Source organism: Manacus vitellinus, unplaced genomic scaffold (assembly GCF_001715985.3).
Source record: "Manacus vitellinus isolate BGI_N305 unplaced genomic scaffold, ASM171598v3 scaffold_73_pilon, whole genome shotgun sequence".
NCBI lineage: Eukaryota > Metazoa > Chordata > Aves > Passeriformes > Pipridae > Manacus > Manacus vitellinus.
The window spans coordinates 1056201-1076982 of NW_021940773.1; the positions used below are offsets into that span (position 1 = coordinate 1056201).

At 37.9% G+C, this 20782-nt stretch overlaps 1 protein-coding gene across 1 annotated transcript in view; it reads right to left on the minus strand.

The window, feature by feature from the left end:
- The window catches only part of ANKRD50 (ankyrin repeat domain 50), a 40912-nt gene that overhangs the window by 11882 nt on the left and 8248 nt on the right, over window positions 1-20782 (minus strand). Inside the window, exon 2 of the mRNA XM_008929663.2 lies at window positions 6223-6452. Within this exon, the coding sequence (XP_008927911.1) occupies window positions 6223-6452 (230 nt within the window). The remainder of the gene's footprint in view (window positions 1-6222; window positions 6453-20782) is intronic.

Consider the following 20782-nt stretch of genomic DNA (forward strand, 5'->3'; position numbering starts at 1 on the left):
TTTGCTCTATTTGGAGCAAATACACAACCCTGTTCACTCACCTTCCTTTGAACTGCTCTGCTTCTCCCAGTACTGATTTGAACCTGTCACTTGGCTAAATGAGGACAGGCAGAGAGCTCTGCAAACTCATTCTCTATGTGTTTAGTCACAAGTGACCCTGCTCACAAAATCTCACACTAATCCTTTGACCACATCCTTCCTTCTACTATATACCTGCAATGTAAGCTATTTCTATTTTTACATTACTCAAGTGTTTTTTCAGTAGTTTCATTTCACAATAACGAGAAAACCCCCTGATGGACTCGCACAACAGCAATCCTGGGATTTCAGCTGATGTTCAGCGTTGCCTGACTAATGACTACACTTCACCTCTCCTGACTCCCAGCCTTCCCAGGAAAACTTGCAGAGTGATAACTGTTTAAGTGCCTCAGTCCCTGTACATGTGCTTCAAAAGCAAAAGACTCTTTCTTATCTTGCAAGTGTTCTTTGGAAAAGCAATTTTCATTTTGCTTCCCAAAATGGGTAGGAAAATAAAATCATTTCGGATGTGATATAAAAACCCAAGCCCTCCAAATAAAACAAGTGAAAAAGGAAGGGTTTGTGTGTTTGGGGTTTTTTTCCCTTTAAATAAGGTTGCATTATTGCCCAGAGAAATTATGGATGCTCCATTCCTGGAAGACCTTAAGGCCAGGTTGGATGAGGCCCTGAGCAACCTGGTCTAGTGCAAGGTGTCTCTGACAATGGTGGGGGGGTTGGAACTAGAGGATCATTAAGGTCTCTTCCAAACCAGTCTAGGATCCTCTGATTACTTTGTTCCATATTAGGGCTAAAAATATCACCCTGATCTGTACTTACCTGAGACACACGAAATATCAAAGCACTTCAGACAGGTAAAAAAATTTCAGAAGACTTCAGAACAGTTTTAAAATTATTTGAGTGGCTGTATGTTCATGGAAGCTAACAATTGCTTGGTTTTTTTTTTTCTGCAATATTTCCATGTATTCCTTGTAAGTGAGATCCTATATTTTCTATCTCAAAATAAGTCTGGATACCAAGAAGCACAGTACACTCACACAGGCCTTCACACATTCCAGGGATGAAACGCACTTTAAGGGCTGGGATTAACAAACTGCCATTGTAACAGACTTTTGGACAGAAATAGGTTGTTAATTTTGACCACTGCACCATGTCATACTATAATAAGCGAATAATTCAAAAAAGGCCTCACAGATAGAACCATAGTTTTTTGAAGTCTTAAATTCTTGTTGCTAGCTTGAAGAAGGAAGACAAAGCCTTGGTTTTTTTGCCCCAAATATCTATCTAACTGAGGTCATTTTACATTTCCAAACAAAGATCCTGCAAACTTGCTTTTCAACCCTGCCCCATACAATAAGTCACTTTCATGGAAAAGAAGCACCAAAACATTAAGAGAAAGCTCATTTTGTTTCAGAAGCATTCCCATGAACTACTTCAGCTCAGCAAAACAGGAGTTGCAGTAGACAGAACCTGCAGTCCCACGACCCTGCTTTTTGCGTTGTTAAAATTTTTCATACAACACATCACTTTCAAACCAACAACAGCTCCAATATGGATTGTCCTGATTTATTACATTTCTGGCAGTTCTGTAAACAAATCAGTTCCAAATGTACTTCTTGGCAAGATCTAGGGTCATTCAAAGCGGGAGAAAAAAAGTATCTTGGCTATAAATACTTTTACAGTATGTCAACTTTCTCAGACTTTAATAATAAAAAATAAGCTATTAACTAGCAAGTTCCAGGAAATGCTTAAAAAATCCTTCTACTTCCATATCTTTAGATGAATTTACATAAGTAAATTACAAAAGTTTTAAACACATTTTAATATATTTAACTGAATGGTTAACTTTAGAGTAATCTAAATGATTACAAACATGACAATGATTTGGCATTAATAATTTACACTGCTGATCTGTCATATAATAAATCAGGTATTTTTGTGGCCATTTATGCACACCTGCTCAAAAAGAATAACTTATCCAGCAGAGTAAAATGCACCTGATAATTCAAGCAGCACATTTGGTTTTTAGTGCATTTGCAGTATATTGTGCATTACAAATATCACTGCATCTACTGCAGGTGCTACAAGACATTGAGGCTGAAATCTGCTGCTCTCACTGGTCCGTGTCATTGCACAGAAGTTTATTTAATTAGATTTACAGGTAACAGTTCATTTAAAACAATTTAGTCTTCCCTCTTTAATTACAAGGCGATTAAGTTCCAAATTCACACACAGTTTTTTACTAGGAAATATGAAATTCCCTAGTACAGTGCTTTCAAAGCAGTAATGACAAGAAAGGAAACAATAATTAAAAGTTCTCTGTTGATTTCCCAAGCCTTCTGAACATTTGTCCTTTCCAAAACCTGAACCAAAGCAACAAATAAAGTTTTTCAAAGCTTTAGTACTTTAAAAGTAAATTTTAAAACTACAGAAATACATAAAATTTATCTTTTAAAGTCAAAATCCAACTCCCATAAAGTCTTTAAAGTAACATGAGGTCATCCAAACAAATTCCAAACTACAATGAAAAATTAGAGGACAACTTAGATTCTTCATTCTTAAAGCAATATCTCCTGTAGTGGTCTCATGCCATTTCTTTTCTGGAATGGCAGCTAATCAGAAAGGCTCAGATCCAAATCAGGCAACTGCTTCAATTTGGGTATTCAGCAATATGACTTCCTGAGTGGCTTTAATCACCAAACAGTGAGTTTTTTTGGGTGCAGAGTAGCTGGGTTGTGATTTTTTACTGTATTTCTCTAAAGTATTGCTTATATTTTAGCATTGGAAACAGTATAAGAAAATCAACCCTCCACATCTATTCAGACCAGAACCAGTAAATAGCAGAGATATGAGAAAGACATGCTCCCAATATTTCTAATAATGAATTTGGATAAATATCAGCTCTTAAAAATATCTGGCTGAAACTCAATGGCAGAAAAAAAGAAGAGCGAAAAATGAATGATGTTGTCTAGTTTTGCCTATGGACAAGTGGGTGAATGGATCTTAAGTCACCTCTGAGTCTAAACCAAACCCTTTCACCTCCACTTTTGATTCTTTTTATTGGAGTTTTCAGTATCTTTCTGATATTTAACACTAACTTAATGAAAACTATGGATCCCTGAGATGTGACATCTGCAGGTGTTGTACCTCACTGGTGCATTCATGCCTCATGCACGAGAAGGAATTCTTTGGAAGAATGTCAGTGTTTAATTGAGGGGTATAATCAAGCCAGATGCCACAGATACTTGATTTATGTGTGCAGCAAAAAAGAAGAAATTAAGTAAATGCCTATTGAAAAAAGCCTCTTTGACCCAATAAATAAGAGTATTTGTACATAAGCACTTTCGTCTATTTAATTTTGCGCTGTTGATGAGGAATTATCTGCTCTTCACTCACACTTATCTAAATCAAATTGCCTGATTTTAAAATGCCTCAAGTTTTTCAACTACTACCACGGACATTTAAGAAAGGAAATAGGTTTTGTAAGAGTGACTCCTATGCCTTCAAGATTTAGTCTCATTTTAGGAGAAGCATTTTAATGAGCTCATTAGCTGAAGCTTAAAAAAAAAATGGATGTTCTGTGCCACTTTTAAGTTGGAAAGACTGTGTTTAATGTAGCTGCTTAACTGTCCATGCTTGTAGCCAAATGATAACAAATAATGATGTGGGAGACCCTGTGGATAACTATGGGTGCAAGACAGAATTGTTAAATTTGGGGGGGAAGTCATTACGAAAACCAAACAGGTATGATGTGGGAGTGACAGTGCACATGCAAGAGAAGGCCATGCATTATCTGTTCCCCTCCTTTTTTTACTCAGTTGGCTGGCTTTTTGCTCTCTGTGGAGGGTGACCACAGACTCATGCAGGCATCATTTTACATTTGGTTCATATTTTTGAGGCCGTCTCTGCAATCACAAGAGGCAAAACCATTTTTTTCTCCTTTTTTTTTTTTTTATTTTTTAAATTAATGAAAGCTGAGAATCTCTGTAAGGGGAAAAAAATCTGTAGCACATTGTGCTACTACAGAATCTGGGAATACAGAAGGGCCCAGAGCACAAGCTGCAGCAGAGTCAGCACAACTATTCAATTTTCATAAATAAGTCACCAACAGAAGTGAAAGAATAAAGAGGATCAGACTAAATTACCCTGCTCCTTTTCTCATTCTTAGACTGTTAGGGATTATTCACCATTAGGATGAGGGTGGATGAGAAAAGCTTGACTCTCTCTTCCACGTCATGGCTATTTTTGGCTCAGGAGATACTTGCAGAACTCTCATCTGTATTGGACACCCAAAAAAGAGCATCACAGGACAAGGTCACTGCAGCAATCCAGTCATCGATAACACTTTGCTAAAATGAGAGCTAAACCTATTTGTCAGAGAGATTTGGAGGAAGTTTTCACTGCATGAAAATTTTAAGTGAAAACAGATATAATCTTATTGCAATCAGGTTAATATTGGTTAAGATATATTTCATATTATACTCCAAAACTTTTTTTAGCAGAAAAAGCTACAGATGGGGCACATTTTCCTAAAACAATCCTAAAAGGGTTCCAATCTATCTTACTAAGTTACAGTGAAGCTGATTTTTTGTTTTTTGTTCCAAATACTTATTGTTGATCTTCAATTCTGCCTGCCCACCAACTAAATATAAATAGTTTTAAAAATTGGCTCAGCTAAAAGTAAACATTCAAATACCACAAAGGAGGAGAAGAGTTTGCCCCAGCAGAAACTTTAATGTCAGTGAATCCTTTTCAGGCTAGAACCAGAGAAGAAATCCATGTTATCTCCAGTTTTACAACACGAAGTTGCAACATTTCTGAAGTTAACAGGAGCTTCAGCAATGCTCCTCATACCGACCATACCTTTTGCAAACTTGAGTATTGGCTATTAACAGGAAAATCATCCAACAGTGTATTAAATGGGCAGCCATCACATTGGCTGTAATGTCCCGTTTTTCTTTCACAGCGGCTAAACCACCACTTCTTCCGGATAGACCCTAAAACTCCTTCTCAATTTGTATCCAATTCTTTCTTTGCTATACCTTTTCACAGTGAAGATGGGATTATAGTATCATACATCAACTTCCTTTATGCTATTCATCAACTCATGCTCTGTGGAAATGAGAAATTAACTCACTGAAATCAAATTTATTTTAAAGGCATATCCATTAGTTCTGCTGATTTTTCCTGTTAGGAATTCCATCCGGAAATACACTTAGAAAACAACAGCAATTTTTTAGGACTAGTCAGAAACACTATATGATTCAGTGGAAAGGAAACAGAGCTGCTGTGAAGAAAGTTTTGTCTGTTTTTTTGGCAATGACAACATATCTAATCAGCCAAACTTTGACAAAACTATTCTCATATGAATGTCCAAAGTGAAGCTACCCCAAAGTTTCTTTTAGTTCTCGCATACTCCCAAATACCAGTCTTCATGTCTGTTGCTGATTAATACAGTACTTCATTCCAAAATGCAATTATCCCATTGACCTTTTGCCACTGTCAAATGAGCAAGCCTATGGGTCTAAGTTCTATAATCACATTTTTGTCCTAATTGTGTCCTTAATACACACAGGCTTTATACATAGGCTTGGAATCCAGTCTAGATATTGCCTTTTATTAAATTTCAGAGAACTTCCAGTAACAATGTCATTATAGTGAAGAAATGTTCTCATGACACGGCAAAGCCTGGATGAAGAAGCTGTAAAGAATTTTTTTACTGTGCAACCTCTGCCAAAAGCACGCACCAAGAATCCACATCTACACTATTCCTCTCTCCAATTTCACCTTCTTACTCACTTCCTGCAAATATGGGGAGAGGTTTTAATGGGAGATTAAAGAAAAACCTTTTGAGGCTGTAAGGCATGGGTGTATGCAGCCGAAATACTTCTGTACTTACACATCACCTCGCTGTTTCAAAGCCTCATAAAAACAAGTAAAGTGAGAGGAAAACCCAAAGCAGCCCTGTTCTCGGCAGGTGCATTGCAAAGACATAATTTAACTCCAAAATATTTGTGTGATTTAAGCTATCTGTAGTCCTTGGTAAAGTGGGATGTGTGTTTTTTAGAACTGGCATTGTTGTTTTTTGTCATTTTTTAGAACTAAGCATGCAACCATCACACCCAGGGTCTGGTAAATACGACGTCCTAGTTATGGTACCAAACACTTCCTATGCTCTGCACTCACCTGTAAACATTTTTGTAACAGCTTTACTCTGCTTGCGGGCAGAGCACAGGAGGAGCAGCCAGGGAGGGAAGAACTCGAAGTGGCTTGCTAAAATCTCTGCAATTGTTCCAGATAAACTTGTGGAAGTCTGTTCACCCTCGGAAACGTTACATCCCTCATCAACCGAATCCACGAGTATGAAGAGGCTCTGCTGAGGGGGCTTCATTCCCAGGAGAGGGAGTAGAATGCACCTGTGAGAAACAGCAAACAAAAATCGGTATTCTAAACACATTTAACAATATAGTTATTCACGGTGAAGCTGTGATCAACTTAAAATGCAAAACTAAGTAGTTACCATGGAAAATACTGAAGTAGACTGAACTAACAGAAATACTTTGAACAGGTAGCGATGTAATTCTTGTTTGGGCAACATTACTTTTTCACAAATTTATAATTTATAACAATACTTTAAAACTACGCCACGGTGTTCAAGGCTAATCAGAAGACTTGGAAAAACGTTGCTTCACTAAGAAAGAATCTACTTGGCTTAAAGTTTAATAATTTCACTGCTGTTGTCTCTGCCACAGCTGTTGTCATTGCTTATCCCAAACTAATAGTGAACAACAGTCCGTCACGAAACAAAAGTCTACAATACATGTAAAATACTAAAGCTCAAAGAGTTCAAGTCTGAATGAATAAAATGTTTACAAAGAACAGAATTTCTGCCATACCTTCACAAATAAAATGCAAATTAGTAGCAGACTCAGGCATTTGGTAGTGACTTTGATGTATTAGCTTTTATTTATATTGAAGTTGCCAAGCTTCTATTACTGAAAAAGGACTATCTGCATCCTTGGGATGCTGGAGCTCTAACACCACATCTGATTGTGTGGCTAAAAATTTCAAATTTGCACCTACTGTTGCTCTCCTTAAGAGTGTTTCTAAAATAATATCTAACTCTGCATTTACATGTATCTTTAAATAGCTACTACATAACCATCATGCATCTATTCAGTATTTCCATGCTACACTACTATTTTCAAGGAAAATTCATAGTGATTTAGGCCTGTAAGTTTCACTGACTAAATTATCTTTAAATACATTTGGCAAGCAAATTTTGACTTTATAGTACAAAGATTTGGAAAATGAAATGAGGTGACAAAAATACATATCTAACAGTTTACTCTCCTGTGTAGATTTGCTATGTGCACATGTCCAGAAGGCACACACATTGTACTTTTTGTTTTACTCAAGTCCATAAGAATCTTTTTTCATTTGTTTTACTGAACAAATTTATCTTCAGAAGACTTTGGTCAACACATTGTCACCTACCAAGCATTCAAATGGGTATACAGGCAAATCTTGCCTGTTAATGGAAGAACACAACCCATTTCAGAAACGATTCCTAAGCCCTGTTAGGGGAAGCTTTGTTATTTTCTGGTTTTCTGACTGAGAAAATGCAAAATAGAAACAGGGGTGCACCCTTCACATCTGACAGCAATAGCCGAGCAGATTAGAGAGAAATGTCCTCAAAGGTATGAAAAGGAAGTACAAAATTCTTGTGTTCTGAAAGCACTCAGCATTAGATGGATTTTAAAATCCTATTGCATCCCCTCCCCCCCTTTTTTTTTCAGAAGCAGAAGACTACTGAGAATTCTTTTGGTATTTCCCCAGGTAGGTATTCTTTCAGAAGATGTCAGAAGTACAACTAAAATCACTGTTCACTAAGCTGGGAAGTTAAGCAGCTACCGATTTACAGAACAGGAAATTAAAGTAGCCATAAGGTTAAAATTACTCTCCTAAGTGATGCCAATCCCACAATGAAAGGAGGCAGTTGGAAATGACCACATTTTCCACCCTTCCCCCACCCCAATTCTGCCTTGTCCTCTCAGCTATTTATGTCAAGCCATTTTCCCAGTAACATTTGTTTTTCTATCAAAATTAATTTTCTTCTCACATAGTTCCCTACATAAAATTACTTTTCCAGAATGTATTCATTCCAGAATGAATGTTACTATGATATGAAGAAATGGTATCTTGAAATCTCACTTAAAATCTGTGTGACCCTCACAAAATGCCTATAAAGTATCTTAGGAGCATCTGAAAACATTCTTGTGTCAGTATTTACCTGTTGGGAACATCACTGAGAAAAGGTAACTGATGTTTGGGAAGGAGTCTCAAATCACCCTGCTGAATTCCTGCAGTCCATAGCAGTGGGATGTCAAGAGTCAAATCAAAAGGCTCACCCTGCCTCTAAACAAGGTTGGAAGCAGATTTCTAAGGAATAATGTAAGCACTGGGCAAGCACGAAACCACATCTTCCCAGCACTCTCAGCAATCAGTGCTTCCAGGGAGTTTCTGAGCCAGAGATTCAGTTTTTGCATTTAGCATCCCTTAACTGACCACACTTCCAAGGTTTGTCCAAGTCTTCTATGAACTGATTTAAGACTCCGGCGCCCACAACATCCTGCAGCTTAGCTACACACTGCATGAAGTAACACTCCCTTTTGCAATTTAAAGCCCCAAAAGTCCTCGTTTCATTTGATATCCTTCAGCTTCTGTACTAAAAGGGCAGTGAGCAGTAATGTCATATTCCCCCTCTCTATGACATTTGTACCACAGCCTCTCTGAGTTGTTTCTTTCCAGGCAGAAGAGTCTTAGGATATGGATGGTGCTCCATAAAATGCTGTTGCACTGGCTGTTGCACTGACCCTTGTCTCCCCGTGCTTTGCTTTTTTTCATTTCGTAATATATTTCTGAATCTTAATATAATTTAAATTCCACTATGAAAAATATATGCATATATATATATATTTTCACATAAGAAATGAGGCACAACGACTTTTCCCAGTTTATAGCAATATTAATAAACGTGTGACATTGACAAGACACTGATTGGACTTTCTCTTTAAGTGCCTTTTGAAACTGTTGGATAAACGTGTGTTCTTCCTAGACACTTCATATCACAAGTTCAGAGTGGATGCCAAGGAACATAATAAGTGAAACTTTTCAGTAAGTGCTGTGCTAATTTGCCAGAAGTCACATTATGTGACAGCCAGGAGATCAGGCCTGACAGCCCAAGGTTATGAAAAGCAGGTCCTGCTTGACCAACCTGATATCCTTCTGTGACAGGGTGACCCGCTTAGAGGATGAGGGAAAGTCTGTGGGTGTTGCTTATCCACACTTCAGTAAAGCCTCTGCCACTGTTTCCCACATCATTCTCCTGGAGCAACTGGCTGGATGGTCAAGTCCAAAGAGATGTGGTGAATGGAGTTAAACCAGCTGGTGGGCAGGTATAAATGGTGTTCCCCCAGGCTCAGTACTGGGGCCAGTCCTGTTTAGTATCTTCACTGATGATCTGGACGAGAGCACCGAGGGCACCCTCAGTCAGTCAGCCTCTTCTCCCAAGATATGTTTTAGTGATGGACTTGGCAGTGCTGAGTTAACAGCTGGACTCTGTGATCTCAAAGGCCTTTTCCAACCCTAAAAAATTCTATGATTCTTTGCTTACCCCTATAACCTGACTTAGTAATTCCACTCCCCTATTTCTGGCTTACATAGGAAAATAATATAAATCAACACGGAATTAACAATGTCTTAAAGTACTTCCCTCAAGGGTGATTCATCTACAGATTGTTGTAACAGATTGCTTAATGTGCAGAGTGCCTCTCAAAGGATTAGAAGTTGATTTTCTTTACCTTCTGAAAGGGTAACAGCTTTATCTTTATAACTTTTATATCCAATACAGATATAAAAGTGGTTATCGTTAAAAACAACAAAATTAACTAGTCAGTAAAAATACAAAATCTCCAGAGAAAACAGCACAATTAGGTATTTTAAATGATGGAATTCATTTTAGTGGCAATATAATGACTTACTTATGCAGAGCAAAGATGTTTTACATGCTCTGCAGCAAATAAGAATTCCTCAGAACAATGAGCCATCCCACAGAATTCTTCAGGATTGCTACTGAGTTGACTGAACCCATGCAAACATGATTTTCCACACATGGAAGGAATATACACAGGCTATGCTGCAGTTCTGCTTGAGATTTTTAGACTGGATCCACACAAACACGAAGATACAACAGAAAAAAGTAGAAAGATAGCAGTGCTGTCCACAAAGGCTGAAAAGAGCCTCAGTGGAATGCACATACTTGCTTTTAAAAGGAAAAAAGAAAGAAAGAAAAAAGCAAACACATACATGCCAAATAGCAATTAACGAGTGGCTCTAGGAGCAAAAGAAATTATAAATCCTAGTTTCTCATGAATGCGTTCCTCATATTTGGCTGCCACTGGAGTATAGGAAATTTGGTTATGCCCCCACTTGAACTGTCTGATGGTTGACAGAGGGTGAACATAGCTTATCCCTAAAAGGGCTTCCTTTTCTCTACCCAGCTGCTGGCATTTACTGCTGACAAACACACAGAACAAATGTTCAAAACTTATCTCCTAAGCAGGCAACAAGCAGCAAGGGAAAAAAATTAAAGAAAAACATAATCAATCCCCAATTTGTCAAACTCCAAGTGCTGCTACTTTTAGGAAAACATGAAATACTTCAAATTTCATGATGGAAATTACTTATTTGGAAATCTGCTTTGCTGCTACTCCTGAGCTCTTATGTTTCTTTTTCTAATCAGTGTAACAATGCTTTAACAAACTGCCTTTTGAGTCACCTTCTTGCCACTAGGTTATAGTTCAGGACTTGTATTCCACTTACAGCTGCCAATGGCAAGAACCACCATTCCAGAGGTCTGGACTGGGAATTTACAAACGCTGCTCTTTCCAAAGAAAGTTTGTAAAGAAGCGGACAACATCATTATTCCACACAGTCTCCTGCTTTTTCACAAGTGCTTCTACACCAGATTCCTTGAGGAAATTCACCAGCTATTTGTCATATTTGTAATAACCTCTTTCCCCTCTTCCTTCTGTAATTAGTAAGGAAGTTAACATTTCCTCCTCATTTTAAACTAGGAGTGGCCTCCAAACATTTTTCTTCGGAGGAAATAATCTCTGTAAACTTCAGCTAGGGAAGCAGCTTCAGGATTAATTCTGGAAGTGGGCACACCCCCTGCATTCCCTCCAAAGCTGGAATGTGACACTGATTTTACATCTCTCACTGGAAATGCTGCATGTTAAAAGACACCACTACAGGACGTGAACACAGAAAAAGCAAGTTAAACATCTCAAACTGATTTTTAAAAATGATGCTAAATGCTTCAAGTGGTTTTACTGCTGTCAGGTAAGGTTGTCCTTAAGCTTGACTTTAGCTCATCTGCTTCTTTCTGTTTTGGGGAGTTCTAAAATGTTAAAAATTGGCATTCTCCTGTTTGAGTTCACCAGCACCTCTCTGCCAAGATGCCCCTAGACCATATCTTACCCAAAGACTATTTGCATTTCAAAGAGGAAAGCAATATTCAGGTGAGACAGTTCACATGTAATATTTACAATTAAGTTAATATTAACACCACTATTCTGAGTCACAAGAAACAGTAGCAGGTGATCACACGGAATAACAGAAAACAGCTGCAAACTCCATGAGGACTCTAATTCCTTGAAACTGAAGCAATTCCTTTAGGACTGTAAACATATGCTGAAAAAAAATGTATTTGTAAGACCTACATTTGGTGACTACCAGCAAATGTACTACCACCCACTGCTATCAGCAATCAAAGTTACACTGGGTTTTACCTGATTATTATATTTGCAAAAATTTGCCAAAAACCCCTCATAAAACGTTCACCTTATGTGACACAGACAACAAAGTGCTGTCCTCCATATGAGATGTAGATACCTGGTAGAGTTTACAAGGAAACTGCTCATTTGATCTAAAGAATTATTGAAGATTAAATGGAGAAGTATACCTATATATATCGGATGGATATCTTTGTATGCATATATATTTATACATAGAGAGTTTAACTACCTCTAGTGTTTAAAAAAAATAGACAATTCTTCAGACACTTGTCTCAATCTTCAGAAAAGCAAACAAGCATCTTCCTTCTTACAAGTGCTTTACAACACGATATATCACAGCCCTTTACCATGTAATTTTTAAGATACTTATTTCCCTTTAAATTGTATCTGAAAATAGAGAAAACAAAGTATATGGTGAGACTGTAAATAAGCCATGTTGTAGTAGTTTTTGCCAGCAACATAAGATGCAGAGGGATTTTTGCCTAAAAATCACACACTGAGACCTAACAAAGATCCTAACCACTAAGAGGAAACCTGATGCTGCCTCTTCCAGCTCTAAATCAGGTGTAGCAGAAGCTTCCCCAGCCCACTGCTGGGGGGACAGGCAGGGAAGCAGGAGACTCTCTAGGGCAGTGAAGAGCTGGAGGTGCTGCATGACAGGGAAAGGGAAAGGAATTGTTAAACAGGCTCTACTGAGGGGAGCTCAGGCCATTACAGGATACTTGAGGACAGAGACGCCCAAGGGCACAAATCTATACCCAACAGGGTTTTCACTACTTCCACTGTTCATGGAATAAACTTAAAAACTTTAAAATGCCTAAGAATAGAAAACAAAAATGCAAAACTCGAGATTTTTAAAAATCATCCGTATTTGAAAAACTCTAACAAGTGAGAACAAATACACCACCTTCCTCTTCATGAGTTTAGAGACACATATTCATTTGTATATTGTAATAATCCACGGGCTGGTTAGCAGGGAGTATAATCCATTAAAGCTGTCTGTCCACACCACCCCCAGTTCCCAATTTGCATTTAAAAGCATGGAGCCAGTGAAGATAAAGCTGTTAAAGACTGTAGAAGCTTCAGGAAAGACAGACTTAGACTAATAGCTGCATTTTTCTCTTTTGTTTTCCAAACTGCATACGGGGCACAGGTCGCAATAAAAGATGAAAAGGTAAATTTAACTTCTAATAAAATTGACAATTCCTGTTATTCAGCTATGAAATATTACCCTCTTTCAGCAGCTGTATTCACACAGAAAGAAAAACCAGAGCATCTTTACAAATTGTTTATAGCACTGCTTGTAGAGGAGTGAGTTTTATTTTGTCCTATGACAAGGCATTTACGTCTTATGGATGACTTACAGTAAACAGTTTGTTTACCTGCCTTATAACGCATTCTGGCTAATGATTAAAAGGGAAACTAATTATCAAGTCCAAGAGTTGCTTTCTGTACAGTATCGCCCCTATTCTCGGCACTATATACATTTGTAACACAGGCCTTTGCTTCTTACTAATCGCCCAGCTGCTCAGACTGGTAATAACATCCTAAGAAACACCACAGAGGACCTTTAACTAACTGGGAATATTTAAGAAATACAAGGGCTGTGAAGCACAGAACCATTTTACACTTAGAAAAGCTGCGAAACAGAACATAAGGCAAAAGTGAAGTAACGCAGTTTGATGTGTGCACACCTGTGTGTACACACCAGATCTGATCAGGTTATTGAGGGGCTTGTTCTGTAATTTTTCAAAATGATAAAGTGTATTGCAACTGATTATGATTTTCTGACAAAGTGCAATATTGGAATTAAGACACACTCATGGGCTACAGTGTAATGTAAATTATTGTTTCTAGTAAATTATTTATTTGCAGGTTGCAAAGGACAACAAATTGGCTCTAACAATTCTACCCAACCACACTTAATCTTATGAAGGATGAGGCAGAAAGCAGAAAGAAAAGAAAAGCCCACCCTGAGAATCACCTATTGGGAAAGGTGAAGTACACAGATGTAAATCAAGGGTCTGGCCTTTTCAGAAGCGGTGAATTAGAAACAGCAGGCAAGTCTTGTGCAACTCAATACCTGATTTTGCAATGTCTTGTAGCAACCTGGATTTTATCTGCAATTGTAAGGCAGACTTGTAGCCCCACCAGGAAAGCACAAAAGCCACCTCCAGGGCATCAGGCCAGACAAAAGCAGAGTTTATCGCCGAACCAGAGCCACTGGTCACACAGAAACAGGCCATACTGGACCCTGTGTATTGATTAGAGACCTCCTACAGTCTCATACAAATACGTCAGTGATTTCTGGCTATAAAGCACTGCCCGCAGATCTACTGGCGAGATTTACTTGAAACCTCAGAAAACAGAAGCCTTAAGAGCAAATATTTTGGTGTAACAGTTGGACTGCCCAGAACAGTTTGCAAACAACTTGGCTATTATAAAGGATGGACTACTGTGGCTGAAAACCATTCACAACTGCTACCATGACCAGGTCGACTGACTACCTTTTAAACAGAACATACTTGCTAAACATACTAAACAAACATATGTGCTAACATATACAATATGTTCTAAACTACTCCAAGTCTAACATACAAAATTCTGTGTTCCCAAAGGCGAAGAGGAGGAGAGCACAGGAGACAATACAAACATTTTTGCCAATCACGTAATATAAAAAAGCAATGTATTCTACACAAACTCTCACAGGTCTGTTTTACAGTGATGGAGAGGTCACCTAGTCCACTTCCCCGCCTACACCTAGATTGGCTCTACATCTGTCATCCCTGAGAGATACAAGTCCAGGCATTCATAAAGACTTCCACTGATCAATAGTGTTTCCCTAAGCAATCCATTCCAGCGCTTCAATATGCTTGTAACTGGGAAGTTTCCCAATTTTACGTGTTTTCCTGCAATTCAAACTTGTACTTCTTGCCCTATAACTTGTCCCACGGGTAACACAAGGGTCATTACAAGGAAGCCTGTAGTATCCAAAATTTATAACCATTTCCCTCCACTCAGTCAGCTGATGGCATTAAGGAACAGCCTGAGAAAAGACAGACCTCTGTGAAACCACCACTTCTGTGTCAGTTTGAAAGTGAGCTAGGATAATTAAGTTCAGTTACTCATCTCTTAATGCACATAGCCAAATATAGTTCTACCTTGCACACAGCCTGTTTGCATGAGTCTAATGTCAGCAAAGCCTTCTTGGAGTCAAGATGACATTATGGTTATCCCTTATCCATAAGTACTGTGACTCTTACAAACAAGTTAGATTAAATTTATCAAAACCAAGCCATGTCATACCCTGGTAGTTGTTTTTCAACTCTTTGTTATCTTCCAGCTGCTTGCAAATAGTTTGGCTGATTATTTGTCCTGGCATTTTTCATTTCAATTGACAGGCTTCTAGTTCCCCACGTCTTTTTTGTCCCTTTTTAAAGCAAGGCACTAAATATGCAACTTCTTTCAAGTCTGAATTTTCAGCCATCCTGATAAAGATAACTTGTCCTTTGAAGACAATCAGTAACAGTTTGAAAACATCTCACCTATTCTATTGGGTTTCTCTTTGTTTGTTTTGGGTTTTTTGTCTAGGCTATGTTTTTCTTTACTCTTCCCTCTTTCTTGCTGGTTTTAACTATGTTAGCTGACTGCAAAATGACTGTTTTTTAAGAAAGGGCAACATACACAAGCACTGAACACTTCAGCTTTCCCACTGCCAACAGTTTTTCCCTCCCTAATGAATAGCAAACCAACACTTGGTGGACATTGCCTTCTTTCTGCTAAAGCAGGTATGGAGCTATTTCTTATTACCGAACAAAACACATCTCACGGGAAACATGATTAATGCCCCCTAAACTTTCAGTCTTGCCCTCATTTTTACATGAGACTTTCACTTTCACATTTAGTAGCTGCTCTACTTGCTTTCTGCAGTCTTCCTGCTCACGTTTCACACATGAACAAAAAGGAGCTCAGTTTCACTGAACTGGACATTTAATACACTGTTTTGAGACCTCGGCGTTCATTTCAGTTAATTCCTTTCATTATAGTTGTCTTCATGAGATCTTACTCACAAATTACCCGAGGTCACCAGTATCTCCAGGCCCACCGATTTTAGTTTGTCCTTCTTTCTCCTCCCCTTCTATAAGAAGAATCACAGAATCATTTAGGTTGGAGAAAACCTTTAAGACTGAGTCCAACCATTAACCCAACACATTTAAGATCATTTCATAGTCATTGTCTCCAAAAGACTTCTTTGATTTTCTCAGCTGACTTTTTCCAATCTGATTGAAGCAAACTTATGTCTTCCCACTAGCTATTTTCTCCTCTTTGACATCAGTAGTATGGTCACTGGCAGACTCCTGCTTCTATCTTGCTTTCCCAGTTGATGCTTATCTCCTGTTTGTTTTGTTATTCAAAGTTTTCAACGAGGTAGACATTATCATCTAAATTCTACGCTTTGGATAATTTCATTTGATAGCTTAAAGCAGCTTAGTTTACTTGAGCTTGCAGATTTGGTGAAGTAAAACACTTGTGTTTTAGGGAAGACACGGTTTAGAGGTGTGGGAATTTCTCTTAGTTACCAACTACTACACTTGGACAAAGTAGGTAAACTTTTAGGTACACAAGATGGTCCGATAGGTAGTTGGTGCATAGTTTTATTTACAGTCCATGAAAGATAACACTTAACAGCAAACTAAGTAGAAATCCCATGTTAAACTATCACCACGTATGGTATATATGTTTATATATTTTTTTGTTTATATATGTTTATATATTTTTATAATTTTATATATATATTTTTTAATCACAGATTTTTCAGTGGTTTTAATTTCTTTAGCTTATTCTAGAAAACAAGCAAGTACATTATGTACAAAGCAAACTACTTTTTTTTAAACATACCAGTTAAACAAGATATCCTGACAGATCTTTTAGAGCATTTAACTCAATCTTGAGTGCATACTAATATTTCCAGTTCTGCTTGTTCACCCTTACCTTTTTTCCATTTGTATGAAAACACCTAAGGCATTTGATTACTCACTAACTTATCTTCTTCTTTGTCCATCCCATGACCTATATGACTAACCCTATTTTCCCTCCTCCTCCACCCCCAGTTTCTGAGCTGTTTGTTTAAGCTGCTGTTATTTATATTTACACCTCGAATTTTCCATTCACCAGGTGTTGTTTCAGAGCTCTTTTAACAGGGTCAAAATCAATGCTTTTCTTTCTATTAAGCATCAATTAAGTTTTCACTATTGGTTTCCACCTCATTCCTTGAAAAAAAAAGGTGCCATGGAAAGTACAAATTACATCAAGTATGAGATGAAAGCATCAAATCAGACTCATTGAAAACTATTATTAGTAGAAATGAGAGAATTGCCTATACTGTATCTTATTTTCCATTCTTGTAAAGTTCGGATAATAACTTCATAATATTCAAGAATATGTGGTTGAAATGCAACATACCACAATAAGAAAACTACCAAGTTTATATATGCAAAGAATGTATTAAAATTACAAAATTAGCTTTAAATCATTTATGAAACCAAAGGTTTCACCATGTGAAATATATATACATAGTCTTTTCAGCTTTCCTTAGTAACTACCTGATTCCTTAGTCATATAAAAAATATTTCTTTGTTAAACAAAAATGTAGCTGCTTCTATGAGCAGTGTTATCTGAACACATTAGTACACAACTGAATTGAAATTCTTGTAGTTTTACAGGCATTTGAATTTGTAGGTATTATCCTATGTTTTGGAGATAGACAAAGATCCATTTCTTTTCTCTGTCTCGATTTGTACAGCACATAAACACAACATGGAACAGATACTGCTTTCCAGGTACATGATTGTATTTGCTGACATGAGAGAAACGCTAACCAGAAAATGAAACAAAAAACCCCCACCCAGATGAGACAGGTGGAAAACTGCACTGAATACACTCATTTGTGTGGCTTTTGTCAGGCTATATGGTAGTTTACTGTCTGGCCAACCCTATGTTCACTTATTCCATGACCATATAACAGAATACAGTAGATTAATACACACGATACAAAAGTCACCATTATTACTGCAGTTCAGTCTGACAATCCTCAAATTAATTAGATTTTTCCTATGCATCTGATTCCAAATGGAATAAAACCCAACATTACTGATTGAGAAGGAGGAAGAAGAGGTGCTGCAGTAGTTGTTCCCTCAGAATTGGGGGTTCCTGAATTGCCTGCCCGGAAGAACCCCGCTAAACAACAGTAGGCATTTTGAAATCTTGATCAATGCCTAACCAAATTGCTCTATACCTGCCTATCTCATTTCCTGCACATCATCATAAAGCACCCCACACTTCAGCTCTTGAACTGATTGCAGGATTACACTGTCCAATCTCATCTTGAGAGAATCCTCTGCACGAATACCAGATGAAAAGCTATTAAGATATTACCTTCCTAGTCAAGCACTCGAGACAAGTTTCCCTACTATGTTTGTGTTACCACGTATCTTTTTCCATCTTATTTTGTCAAGAAAAACGGACTATCCTAACCTTTAACTGCACTATCTTAGTTGAAGAGGCAACAGATGGAGCAGCTCTCCTGTGTCCCACTCAAAATTATTCTCCCATACTCCCCAAAGCAGAATCCACAGCATATGTTCCTCATGCATCACTCTGGGGCCGTATTAGTCATCTTGTGGTTTGGTTTTTTAGCCCCCCAGCCCCAAGCTGATATAATTTCTCTGTTTTGACTGTAAATCTCCAGCTGATCCTTTCTGCATCTTCTCCATAACTTACTTTCAAAAAAGACTGTTAGGTTAGCACCATGTGAACCTGATTCCATTACCCTATACCAGTGATGCATTTAGCTTTGGAACTGATTCTATAGTTTCATGTTTAGTAAGATCTGTTTTTAGCCTTACTAGAACAAGTGACAAACCACATCTTCCTCTCCCTTCCCCCCACAATTTATACAGAAGATATTTACTGTGGATGACAACTTTATCATACTTCAAAATAGACAAAAGTACTAAAGAAAAAAGTATGGACACACAGAATGATTTGTGGTGTTGTGCTGTTGACTGATGAAGTTTCCATCTGTTACGACTGGGCAGAGTCGGTACTCCTTTGCTAATTTACAGTAATCCAAAATCAGACAGGGCACAATTTCTTTCATCAAACGGATCAGATGCACTTTACCTATTAACAGAACTTTTTTCCAGTGTCCTGCTGAATGCTACTCCAGGAAAGTGTAGAAAAGGGATAGACAGCTTAGTGATTGTATCATGTTCACTATTGTTGCAGAAGAGCCAATGTAGTTAAACTGAGACTTGTTAATTAACTGCTCTAAGATGGAAATCATGCTGTAATCCCATTCTTAACAATTTTTCCTCATGAGGTTCATTCCTACTTTCCGGTTAATGTCATCTCTATACTGCTGGTGTTTTCCTTAACCAACCTAGAACTTCTGAAGTTTTCTGTTTCCTAGAGGACAACTCCATGACACTGCAAAAAACCTTAAATATGATGCCACCCTGCCCCCTTGCCTTCTCTCGGGTACTAAGATACCATGGATCTTCAGCACACCATCTTGCATCTGTGCAGCCAGATGCCCATCTCCCCTTCTTCACACAACCACCAGTATTACTGACTCTTCTTAGTACATGACAAAGAAAAAAACCCAAGGGAAAGACACCGTTTATGGTCCGTATAATCCACTCACATATGATCCTTTATTCCCATTCTTTCTCAATTTAAACAACAGCATCCACACCTGAGCCAGAAAGTCTGATGGCCTATCTACAAGACTTTTTGGTCTTTGTATGAAGGTATCTCCAAACATGCAGCATAGAGGGCTTTGACTGCAATTGGTTTGCCCCTTTCACTTCATCAGTTATGTAAATGTCCCCAGTTGCCTTCTTCTCATTATCTCATTTTCAGTTCTTCTTTCATGCTCTCATCACACTTTGATGTCATCAGCATGCCAGGAACCTACCCACCTCCATTCTTTGCAGCACCTCCTCTGCAATACCTTTGAACACCTACATACAACTCAACCCTTGTGTCAACATAATTATTTTCTTGCCTTTTTTGCCCAATTATTTGTTTTTGAGCAGTAATTCTTCAATCATGAAGCATCTTTGCATTAACTATTCAAAACATTCCTGCTCCTAAACAAAGACAGAAGATTTCTCACCATTCCCAGTGTATTGTAGACATCATCACACAGAAGAAACTGAAACCTCTTCAAGTCATTGCTTCACTAACATTTTCGGGAGGCAGTATTTCAATACTATCTTCTCCCAATATATAAGACACACTAAGTTCTTTCTACTTCACAATCTGCCAAATCCTTTTCATTTTTTCATTGAAAAAGAAGAAAGAAAAAGAAACTTAAACCCTTGCACAAGCTATGAACATGTGCATAGAAAACTGAAGGGAAGGGAAATAATTAACAAGTAAGAATTGCTACGAAGGTCCATCTAACTAAACAGCTTATAGGAAAACCTGTAAGGTTTAAGCCTGAGCCTCATTGATTAAAGGCAAAATGTTAATGCCTATAGAAGTAGAAGACAAAAAGGTCTATGTAAGTTGTCATTATTAAAATGCCTTAGGGAAACTTTCTTATGGTAATTTAATCTGAAAAGGTTAAAACCTTAAGTGGTATTATGTTCAGTCTGTAGGCTGTGCTTCCATACAATGAAAGAGGAACATACAACTTGCTCTTGCAGAAACACTAACTGCTGCTATGTGACCCGTTAACTCCACAGATTTAAAGGAAAAGCCTAAAGAGAAACATGCCACAAAGTACTTAAGCTTCAGGCAATGCTCAGCTTTCTAACAGTCTGGAGAACACCAGAACACAGAGTTTTCTATGAAATCCAGCATCAGTTAAAAGTCGA